Here is a 12,897-nt window from a genome sequence, read left to right on the forward strand (position 1 = left end):
GGAAGTGTATAGGGGATGTTGTTCCCACTGTGACTATTATAACCTACCCAAAACAAAAAACGTGGATCGATGGCAGCATTCGCGCAAAACTCAAAGTACGAACCACCGCATTTAACCACGGCAAGGTGACTGGGAATATGGTTGAATACAAACAGTGCAGTTATGCCCTCCGTAAGGCATTCAAACAAGTACAGAGACAAATTGGAGTTGCATATCAACGGCTCAGACACAAGACGTATGTGGCAGGGAGTCCAGAAAATCACAGATTACAAAGGGAAAACTAGCTACCAGCTAAAACCAGGACACCGACGTCTTGCTCCCCGACAAACTAAACACCTTCTTCGCCTGCTTTGAGGATAACACAGTGCCATCGACGCGGGCTGCTCTCGTTCTCCGTGGCCAACATGAGTACGGCATTTAAGCATGTTATCCCTTGCAAGTTTGCCGGCCCAGACAGCATCCTTAGCCGCGTCCTCAGAGCATGTGCAGTCCAGCTGGCTGGAGTGTTTACAGACATATTCAATCTCTCCCTATCCCAGTCTGTTGTGCCCACTTGCTTTAAGATGTCCACCATTGCTCCTGTACCCAAGAAAGCAAAGGTAACTGAACTAAATGACGATCACCCCGTAGCACCCACTTCTGTCATCATGAATTGCTTTGAGAGGCTAGTTAAGAATCATATCACCTCTACCTTACCTAACACCTAGACCCACTTCAATTTGCATACCGTCTCAATAGATCCATGGACGAAGCAATTGCCATCGTACTCCCCTATCCCATCTGGACAAGAGGACTAACCCTGCACCTTAGAGGCTGCTGCCCTATGTACATAGACATAGAATCACTTTAATAATAGAACACTGGTCACTTTAATAAAGTTTACATAGTGTTTTACTCATTTCATATGTAAATACAGGGTTCTAGTCAATGCCACCCTATTAAACGACTGCTGTATATATATGCTCTTCTGTCCTACGTATTCTACAGATATACTAAATATTCTATCCAGATACTATCCATAATGTCTATACATCCCATCACATGCACATACAGTGCCTTCAGAAAGTATTCAGACCCCTTGACTTTTTCCACATTTTGTTACATTACAGCCTTATTCTAAAATGGATAAAAAATCATCTGCAATCTACAAACAATACCCCATAATGACAAAGCAAAAACAGGTTTTTAGACATTTTTGCAACTGCATAAAAAAAAAACTGATACCTTATTTACATTAGTATTCAGACCCTTTGCTATGAGACTCGAAATTGAGCTCAGGTGCTTCCTGTTTCCATTGATCATCCTTGAGATGTTTCTACAACTCGATTGGAGTCCACCTTTGGTAAATTCAATTGATTGGACATGATTTGGAAAGGCACACACCTGCCTATTTAAGGTCCCACAGTTACCAGTGCATGTAAGAGGAAAACCCAAGTCATGAGGTCGAAGGAATTGTCCGTAGAGCGCCGAGACAGGATTGTGTCGAGCCACAAATCTGGGGAATGGTACCAAAAAATGTCTGCAGCATTGAAGGTCCCGAAGAACACAGTGGCCTGCATCATTCTTAAATGGAAGAAGTTTGGAACCACCAAGACTCTTCCCAGTGCTGGCTGCACGGCCAAACTGACCATCGGGGGAGAAGGGCCTTGTTCAGGGAGGTAACCAAGAACCCGATGGTCACTTTGACAGAGCTCTAGAGTTCCTCTGAGGAGATGGGAGAACCTTCCAGAAGGACAACCATCTCCAAATTTGTCCAAATTTGAGATAGTGAACGGATGATCTCTGCATGTGTAGTTCCCACTGTGAAGCATGGAGGAGATGTGACAGTTGTGGGGTTGCTTTGCTGGTGACACTGACAGTGATTTATTTAGATTTCAAGGCACACTTAACCAGAATGGCTACCACAGCATTCGGCAGCGATACACCATCCCATCTGGTTTGCGCTTAGTGGGACAATCATTTGTTTTTCAACAGGACAATGACCCAACACACCTCCAGGCTGTGTATGGGCTATTTGACCAAGAAAGAGAATGATGGAGTGCTGCATCAGATGGCCTGGCCTCCACAATCACCCGACCTCAACCCAATTGAGATGGTTTGGGATGAGTTGAAAAAGCAGCCAACAAGTGCTCAGCATAACTCCTTCAAGACTGTTGGAAAAGCATTCCAGGTGAAGCTGGTTGAGAGAACTTCAAGAGTGTGCAAAACTGTCATCAAGGCAAAGGGTGGCTACTTTGAAGAATCTAAAATCTAAAATATATTTTGATTTGTTTAACACTTTTTAGGTTACAACATGATTCCATATGTGTTATTTCATAGTGTTGTTGTCTTTACTATTAATCTACAATGTATAAACTAGTAAACATGAAGAAAAATCCTTGAATGATTAGGTTTCCAAACTTTTGACTGGGTCTGTATATTTTTATTTTATTTAACCTTTTATTTAACTAGGCAAGTCAGTCAAGAACAAATTGTTATTGACAACGACGACCTGTCAAAGGGCAAAAGGCCTCCTGCGGGGAAGGGGGTTGGGATTTTAAAAAAAGTAAAAATATAGGACAAAACACACATCATGATAAATATATATATACTCCGACATTGCTCATCCTAATATTTATATTTTTCTTCATTCCATTCTTTTACTATTAGATTTATGTATATTGTTGTTCAATGTTAGATATTACTGCACTGTTGGAGCTATGAACACAAGCATTTCGCTACATCCGCAATAACATCTGCTAAATATGTGTATGTGACCAATACATTTTGATGTTATTTTAGTAATATCTTGTCTTGCACATTCCCCTCTGAAGGGCACATATACACAATCCATGTCTCAATTGTCTCAAGCCTGAAAAATCCTTCTTTATCCTGTCTCCTCCCCTTCATCTACACTGATTTGAAGTGGATTTAACAAGCGACATCAATAAGGGATCATAGCTTTCACCTGGATTCACCTGGTCAGTCTACATCATTGAAAGAACAGGTGTTCCTAATGTTTTGTACACTCAGTGTAAACAGTAGGCTATAGGCCTAGTTAAATCATATTGAAATACATTTTATGTTCAATCAGTTGAATCATTTTTTGCTACTTGCTACTGTCTGTAATTTATCTCAATGTATGTCATGATGTGTAGCCTAACATATACACAATGATGTGCCAAATCGGTGATTTTGTGCATTTTATTTTGCAGCTGTAGGTGGTAATATCTCTCTAGGAGCTGATTTTGTTGTCAGTATTGTGAAATAATTATAATGTTAAGGTAAGATTTTAATAGAGAAAGCTGATCCGAGAGCAGCGTTCCTTTTCTTTCGATCCTATCAGTATTGATACACGCTCCAACTACGCACTTAGCGACCGTTCACTTTGCGTGCGTGGTGTTTTGGGAAACGCATGTTACGTCTTCGGTCGTTGTAGGAAAGATGCATTGTTTAAACACTTGGAAGCCTAAGTTCCATCACTCTCGGGAAACAGGGCCCTTTTACATCACACCGACCCTCATGATTTATGCACTGATTTATTATTATTCTGTCTACTACTGACACTGGATTAATTGATTGTATTCATGTAGCACTTTCCACTAGATCTCAAATAACTTTTACCTTGTATTGCAGCGGCCAACTCATGTCACCCAACACTAATCTTTTACAGCAAGTTCTTAACAGTATAAGAATAGCATCATACATTTCCCAGTAATATGAGGATACAGTACACGATAAAACAGCCTGCTGCTGTTGCTGTGTAACCCTAGGTGCTGTGTAACCCAAGGCTCATTGACCCCACACTTTGCCAAGACACTGCATACTGGATGCTTCCCAAATGGCAACCTATTCCCTATGTAGTGCACTACTACTATAGCTATGGGCTCTGGTCATTTAGGATGTAGGCACAGAATATGACACAGACTAACAATAAACCAAATCCCCTCCAACTAAGGTGCTGTGTAACCCGGGGCTACGTGACCGCCACTGGAACACCATGTCGGCGGTGGTGGGCTTCCCGCTGCGTCCAGCGGAGGAAGGTGCCTGTGTGGCCCGCTTCCTTCCACTGCGCCTGGAGGCCCACCTGGCCAGCTTCGAGGGCGTCAGCGAGGCGGCCAGCAAGGAGCACTCGCTGGAAAAGGCCATGGAGAAGATGGCCCTGGAGTGGGGCGACATGGACTTTGCCCTGCTGCCTTACCGCGAGACTGGCACGTCCATCCTGTCGTCGGTGGACGAAGTGCAGATGCTGCTGGACGACCACATTGTCAAGACGCAGACCATGCGGGGCTCGCCCTTCATCAAGCCCTTCGAGGCTGAGATCAGGTGAGGAGGGGTGCGGTATAAAATTAGGTGAACAGGTGAGGAGTTTAACCTTTATGGGCTAGGTGGGACGCTTGCGTCCCACCTACTCAACAGCCAGTGTAATCCCGTGGCGCGATATTCAAATACCTCAAAAATGCAAAAACTTCCATTTTTCAAACATATGACTATTTTACACCATTTTAAAGACAAGACTCTCGTTAATGTAACCACACTGTCCGATTTCAAAAAGGCTTTACAACGAAAGCAAAACATTAGATTATGTCAGCAGAGTACCCAGCCAGAAATAATCAGACACACATTTTTCAAGCTAGCATATAATGTCACATAAACCCAAACCACAGCTAAATGCAGCACTAACCTTTGATGATCTTCATCAGATGACAACCCTAGGACATTATGTTATACAATACATGCATGTTTTGTTCAATCAAGTTCATATTTATATCAAAAACCAGCTTTTTACATTAGCATGTGACTAGCATGTGACTAGCATTCCGACCGAACACTGCCGGTGAATTTACTAAATTACTCACGATAAACGTTCACAAAAAACATAACAATTATTTTAAGAATTATAGATACAGAACTCCTCTATGCACTCGATATGTCCGATTTTAAAATAGCTTTTCGGTGAAAGCACATTTTGCAATATTCTAAGTAGATAGCCCGGCATCACAGGGCTAGCTATTTAGACACCCAGCAAGTTTAGCACTCACCAAAGTCAGATTTACTATAAGAAAAATGTTATTACCTTTGCTGTTCTTCGTCAGAATGCACTCCCAGGAATATTCCGACCGGGAAAGCGTGTATACGTACAAAGAGAGAGAAAATAAAAACATCTCGTGCCCTCGTGCACGAGCCTGAGTCTCAGAGTACTCTGACCAGCCACTATCCAAACGTGATAATGTGTTTCAGCCTGGGGCTGCCTCGATATCATTCAGCTTTTTCCCGGGCTCTGAGAGCGTATGGGAGCCGTAGGAAGTGTCACGTTACAGCAAAGATCCTCAGTCTTCAATAAAAAGAGCCAAGATGAACAACAACTTGTCAGACAGGCCACTTCCTGTTCAGAATCTTCTCAGGTTTTTGCCTGCCATATGAGTTCTGTTATACTCACAGACACCATTCAAACAGTTTTAGAAACTTTAGGGTGTTTTCTATCCAAAGCCAATAATTATATGCATATTCTAGTTACTGGGTAGGAGTAGTAACCAGATTAAATCGGGTATGTTTTTTATCCGGCCGTGTCAATACTGCCCCCTAGCCCTAACAGGTTAAATTACAGTTAAAAAATACTGTGCATTTTGTACAATATTCTCCAATTGAATCGTACCCATATGTCTTACACAGTACTTGTCTGGGTCATATTCATTTGGCACTAAACGGTAGAACATTTACTGAAACTGGAAGTTCCAATAAGAACTGCTTGTTTTTGTTTTCCATATAATTATTTTTTGGGGGGGATACGGTGTGCACATTGAATATTCTCCCAATTACCACCTTTATTGACAACAATGGAGAATTGAATACATCTGATTTTTAATATGAATAAAGGCCCTTCATAAACCCTGTGTCTTCTAGGAACATTTAAACCCACTTAATCCAAACATTACTCCCAAATTTCACCATCATTGTAAAGGCTTCGTTATTTTGCTGCTTTGGCAAAGTAATTTCTGAAGATTATTATTTATATTCATGTGATTAGTGATGTATTTACATTTGTCCCTCATTTTAAGGCCAACCCCGTTAAAGCAAACAATTTACCCCTTTAAAATAATGGACCATTCCACCAAGTTAAATTATTCACAGCAGGAGACATTGTTTGGGGCCTCTGAACAGCATGGTGGGAAAGGAAGTAAGTCTTCTCTCTCTTTTTGGTCTATTAATAATTGTTTTATCATCTTTGACTGAGGTGCTCGAGCTCAACACGTCAAGCCTGTTCGCTCAATTCACTTTAGGAAAAATGGATTTTGATTTAACTTTCATTATGCTTGGAACGTATGTATAATTACTAATTTCATGAACACCATGTAGTCCCGTTCTCTTCACCACATGAGGAGTAATGGCCGATTTTCACCTAAAACCTCAACCCTGTAAATCGTCAACCTTGTTAGAGGCCCAATGTTAACTTTATTAGTTTGATATTATATGTGAGTTTATTTGTACAAGGGCTACTTGATCAATGAGAACATTTTGGATTTATCTCAAACATGCTTTTAAATAATAGTTAGGTAGTTAGCTACATAAGTGTCCGTAACAGGGTTGACAGACAGTGTGGTAGAAGTGCAGATAAAATGCTCTTAGTTCATAGGATTTTAATCCCTGAGATGGGAAAAGGTGTTTTTCCATAGGCTAAACATATCCTTCATGCAACTTAATGTTGAAAGAACAAATATTTGAAAGTTAATTTCTTAAAGGTTTGCATGTCCAAAATGCACCGATTTCGTGGAACAACCCAACTCTTGTCTAGGTCCTAACATATGCCTTGACTTTTTCCACATTTTGTTATGTTACAGTCTGAATTTAAAATGTATTAAATTTAGATTTTGTGTCACTGGCCTACACACAATACCCCATAATGTCAACGTGGAATTATGTTTTTAGAAAGGTTTACAAATGAATCAAAAATGAAAAGCTTAAATGTTATGGCAAGCCTAAATAAGTTCAGGAGTAAACATTTGCTTACAAGTCACATAATGGACTCAATAATAATGTTTAACATAATTTTTGAATGACGTCCTCATCTCTGTACTCCACACATACAATTATCTTTAAGGTCCCTTAGTCGAGCAGTGCATTTCTAACACATATTCAACCACAAAGACCAGGGAGCTTTTCCAATGCCTAGCAAAGAAGGGCAACTATTGGTAGATGGGTAAAAAAATAAGCAGTCCTTCCCAACTCAGTTGCAGGAGAGGAAGGAACCACTCATGTATTTCACAATGAGGCCAATGGTGACATTAAAACAGTTACAGAGTTTAATGGCTGTGATAGGAGAGAACTGAGGATGGATCAATAACATTGTAGTTACTCTAACCTAAGTGACAGAGTGAAAAGAAGGAAGCTTGTACAGAATACAAATATTTCAAAACATGCATCCTGTTTGCAAAAGGCACTAAAGTTAAACTGCGAAAAGTGTGGTAAAGAAATTAACTTTATGTCCTGAATACAAAGTGTTATGTTTGGGGCAAATCCAACACATCCCTGAGTACCATTCTTCATAATTTCCAGCATGGTAGTGGCTGCATCATGTTATGGGTATGCTTGTCATCGGCAAGGACCAGGTAGTTTTTTAGAGTAAAAAGAAAAGGAATAGAGCTAAACACAGGCAAAATCCTAGAGGAAAACCTGGCTCAGTCTGCTTTCCAAAAGACACTGGGAGACAAATTCACCTTTCAGCAGGACAATAGCCTAAAACATAAGGCCAAATATACACTGGAGTCGCTTACCAAGACAACATTGAATGTTCCTGAGTGGCCTAGTTACAATTTTGACTTAAATCGACTTGAAAATCTATGGCATGACTGGAAAATTACTGTGTTGCAATGATCAACAACCAACTTGACAGAGCTTGAAGAATTTTAAAAAGAATAATGTGCAAATATTGTACAATCAAGGTGTGCAAAGCTCTTAGAGACTTACCTAGAAAGACTCACAGCTGTAATCGCTCCCAAATGTGATTCTAACATATATTGTCTCAGGGGTGTGAATACTTATGTAAATTAGATATTTCTATATTTCACTTTCAATAAATGTGTTAACATTCCGAAAAACATGTTTTCACTTTGTAATTATGGGGTGTTGGTGCATGATGCGACTCGATTGATGATTTGAAAAAAAGTTGCATGAAAGGCATGAGCTCTGCTTTGTTTCTTGCACAGGCTGCACACACTTCATCAGTCTCTCATTCACAATTTGACAAGCACTTGATAATGCCTCTAATATCCCGGCAGCATCCCCCTAGTGTGTCCGTAATGGCCCCTAAAAAAATACATGCCTTCAGTGGCCGTTGTGCCCTTGGGCTGAATTTAATAATCAGAATTCCCTTCTCCCGGCTGCATGTTCCGAAGCACCTCTCACTCACATGGCTCTCTCAGATATCTCAATTCTTATTAGCCAATGCCCGTCATTTGATCGGTTTCTTCTCACAGGAATCTTATCTCAGCTCTGAAGTAGGCTACAAGTGAAGACAGACACATCGGTGTCTGTCTTTCCGAGGCGCATATTGAAGATGTTAGAAGAACTGTCTACATTTACTTTTCATCACCCGAAAAGACGAGTAGGCCTAACGAACAGAAAAAGCACTAGCCAAGTCAATCTACCATCCCCCATAGTACAACAATTGAACTATTCTATTCTGTGCGATAAATAAATATTCCAAACATTGTCTGGGACAGTTGTGGGTTGTGATAGATCCCAAATGAACACAACCACTCTCATCAACAAAAACTTTTGAAAGGAATGAGGCTTATGCAACAGATCAGAACATTTAGCTTAAAATGTTGATAAACTATTAGGCAATTTTTCATATTGTAAACGCAGCAATGCTCACACGGGAGTAGGCTATAAGCGTGAATGTTCCAAAATGCAATCAATTAGCGGGAAAACACCATTCTCAAAAGTGACCACAAATGCGATTATGGACTTTATTATAAAGTTGCATTTTTATGCTGAAAATTATCTTCCCCAAACTTGAAATTCACGCGCTGCCTGTGTATGCCAGTTAAGCAGGCTTTACAGCGGCTGTAAAGCAGATTAATGTGCTTAATTTTAAGAAGTTATTTGGCCACTTGAGTTGTAATACAAACCTTATCAAAACATATAGGCCAATGGGCTACGCTACATGAGGTGATTTGAAAATGTTGCAAAAAAAGGCATGCACTGTTTCTTTGCTTACTATGATATATAATTCAATATAATTCACACATGATAGGCTAATATTGTCACTCATCAAACTATTCTTGATTTTATCTTGTTTTTACATATACTAAATAAATATGTGTGAAATTAGTTTGATTTAGAATGGACCATTATCATGCACATGTCTCAGAACAGGGGGAAAAACTTGGAAGATTAGTTACCGTGACTAAACGGTCACATGGAATTTGACTGCAGTCATGACTCGTGACTGCCGGTGTGGCGGTAATACGGTCACCGTAACAGCACTAGGTATGAATACTTTCTGAAGGCACTTTACTTTACTGACTTTATTGTCTGCATGGGGAAATTTTGTGGCAGTATCATGTACACGTTTAAAGTGCCGTTTAAATACAGTAGAAACCAAATTGACAGTATAACATGCATAACAGTTACAGTACATACTAATAAAAAGAGACTAGCCTGCTGGCCTTACTGAGTTGATAGGAACATTAGCCCGAGCTGTTTAGGAGGGATATCACACCTAGCACAAATTATTGTGTAGTTCCTGTTTTTCCTGCTGGGGGGTGCCCTATAACTGCACCCAGAGGGGAGTAGCTCAAAGTCCGGGTACAGGGGGTGGCTTGTGTCTCAAATAAATTTGTGAGCTTTGCTGGGGGGCCCTGACCTTAAAGGTCTGTTTGACTCCCAATACCTTACTTGCTGTGGTGATAATCCTTCTCAGCATATTTTTCTAACTGATAGTGGAATTGCCAAACCAACAAACAATTCAAAAAGTTAAAATACTCTCAATGAAAGATTTGTAAAACAGAGTCAACATTAAAAGATCCCAAATATTAGTGTACAAGATGTATAGGCGTGGGCATAAAACACATCCCTGTGGGGAGCCTATGTTGGTGGTGCGTATGTCCGAGACGTGAGGACCCACCTTGACCTGCTTTGACCTCTGCCTCAGGAAGTCCAACAGCCACAAAACCAGCCCCCCCCATCTAAGAAGTCCCTTACATACTGACTAGACCAGGCACGTGCGTGCGCAATCATACGCATGTTGATTTTGTCCATCCACAATAGGACTGGTGGAGTTATGTCACACATGCAGCAATCAGACATATGGAAATGTCTGCTCTACCCAAAATTACAACCAACTAATTGCAGAATTACCACAAAAATGGAAGAGGCAATTGGAAGGGGGAAAAAGTAAGGAACATGTCTGTCGGCCCTGCATTAAAGACCAAAAATTGTTAAAGAAAATTGTGATAATTAAAAATATATACAATTTTCATTTAAGGACCAAAAAACTGACAGCTGTGCCATATAAATTGCAAAACAGCTGGGAAGAGATTTTCGATGGTTTATGAATTGACAGGCAAAACGACATGATTCAAAACTTCAAATTTTGAATTTAAAATGACTATTCAAAATTCTTGCAACCAATAGAATGTTATGTATATAGGGGATACAATCTTCCCAGCTTTGCATATTTTTTTTTGCGAGGAGGCAAGTCATTAGATCATTTATTTTGGTACTGTCCATACGTAGCTTGTTTTTGGTCACAGGTCCAGGAATGCCTGAAGTCAGAATGAAAAGAAATGAGACCTTTTCGAAATGATTTATTTATTTTTTGACCTCCACAAGTCTGGTTCATCCTTGGGAGCAATTTCCAAAAACCTGAAGGTACCACGTTCATCTGTACAAACAATAGTACGGAAGTATAAACACCATGGGACCACGCAGCCGTCATACCGCTCAGGAAGGAGACGCGTTCTGTCTCCTAGAGATGAACGTACTTTGGTGCGAAAAGTGTGAATAAATCCCAGAACAGGACCTTGTGAAGATGCTAGAGGAAACAGGTACAGAAGTATCTATATCCACAGTAAAACGAGTCCTATATCGACATAACCTGAAAGGCCGCTCAGCAAGGAAGAGGCCACTGCTCCAAAACCGCCATAAAAAAAGCCAGACTACGGTTTGCAACTCCACATGGGGACAAAGATCGTACTTTTTGGAGTAATGGCCTTTGGTCCGATGAAACAAAAATGGACCTGTTTGGCCATAATGACCATCGTTATGTTTGGATGAAAAAGGGGGTGGCTTGCAAGCCGAAGAACACCATCCCAACCGTGAAGCACATGAGTGGCAGCATCATGTTGTGTGGGTGCTTTGCTGCAGGAGGGACTGGTGCACTTCACAAAATAGATGGCATCATGAGGAAGGGAAAATGATGTGGATGTGTTGAAGCAATATCTCAAGACATCAGTTAGGAAGTTAAATCTTGGTCGCAAATGGGTCTTCAAAATGGACAATGACCCCAAGCATACTTCCAAAGTTGTGGCAAAATGGCTTCAAGGCGACAAAGTCAAGGTATTGGTGTGGCCATCACAAAGCCCTGACCTCAATCCCATAGAAAATCTGTGGGCAAAACTGAAAAAGCGTGTGCGAGCAAGGAGCCCTACAAACCTGACTCAGTTACACCAGGAAGGCTACCCGAAACGTTTGAAAGAAGTTAAACAATTTCAAGCCAATGCTACCAAATATTAATTGAGTGTATGTAAACTTCTGACCCACTGGGAATGTGATGAAAGAAATAAAAGCTGAAATAAATCATTCTCTCTACTGTTATTCTGACATTTCACATTCTTAAAATAAAGCGGTGATCCTAACTGACCTAAGACAGGGAATTTTTTGTAGAATTAAATGTCAGGAATTGTGGAAAACTGAATTTAAATGTATTTGGCTAGGGTGTACAGTGAGGGGAAAAAAGTATTTGATCCCCTGCTGATTTTGTACATTTGCCCACTGACAAAGAAATTATCAGTCTATAATTTTAATGGTAGGTTTATTTGAACAGAGACAGAATAACAACAAAAAAAAACAGAAAAACACATGTCAAAAATGTTATAAATTGATTTGCATTTTAATGAGGGAAATAAGTATTTAACCTCCTCTCAATCAGAAAGATTTCTTGCTTCCAGGTGTCTTTTATACAGGTAACGAGCTGAGATTAGGAGCACACTCTTAAAGGGATTGCTCCTAATCTCAGTTTGTTACCTGTATAAAAGACACCCGTCCACAGAAGCAATCAATCAATCAGATTCCAAACTCTCCACCATGGCCAAGACCAAAGAGCTCTCCAAGGATGTCAAGGACAAGATTGTAGGTCTACAAAGGCTGGAATGGGCTACAAGGCCATCGCTAAGCAGCTTGGTGAGAAGGTGACAACAGTTGGTGAGATTATTTGCAAATGGAAGAAACACAAAAGAACTGTCAATCTCCCTCGGCCTGGGGCTCCATGCAAGATCTCACCTCGTGGAGTTGCAATGATCATGAGAACGGTGAGGAATCAGCCCAGAACTACACGGGAGGATCTTGTCAATGATCTCAAGGCAGCTGGGACCATAGTCACCAAGAAAACAATTGGTAACACACTACGCCGTGAAGGACTGAAATCCTGCAGCGCCCGCAAGGTCCCCCTGCTCAAGAAAGCGCATATACATGCCCGTCTGAAGTTTGCCAATGAACATCTGAATGACTCAGAGGACAACTGGGTTAAAATGTTGTGGTCAGATGAGACCAAAATGGAACTCTTTGGCATCAACTCAACTCGCCGTGTTTGGAGGAGGAGGAACGCTGCCTATGACCCCAAGAACACCATCCCCACCGTCAAACATGGAGGTGGAAACATTATGCTTTGGGGGTGTTTTTCTGCTAAGGGGACAG

At 40.7% G+C, this 12,897-nt stretch overlaps 1 protein-coding gene across 2 annotated transcripts in view; it reads left to right on the forward strand.

The window, feature by feature from the left end:
- The window catches only part of dnah7 (dynein, axonemal, heavy chain 7), a 279,868-nt gene that overhangs the window by 39,666 nt on the left and 227,305 nt on the right, over window positions 1-12,897 (forward strand). For both annotated transcript variants that reach the window (XM_082968848.1, XM_045707381.2), the window contains exon 18: window positions 3,938-4,305. In XM_082968848.1, the coding sequence (XP_082824974.1) occupies window positions 3,938-4,305 (368 nt within the window). The remainder of the gene's footprint in view (window positions 1-3,937; window positions 4,306-12,897) is intronic.

The sequence above is a fragment of the Salmo salar genome, chromosome 25 (genome assembly GCF_965601325.2).
Source record: "Salmo salar chromosome 25, fSalSal1, whole genome shotgun sequence".
NCBI classification, from domain to species: domain Eukaryota; kingdom Metazoa; phylum Chordata; class Actinopteri; order Salmoniformes; family Salmonidae; genus Salmo; species Salmo salar.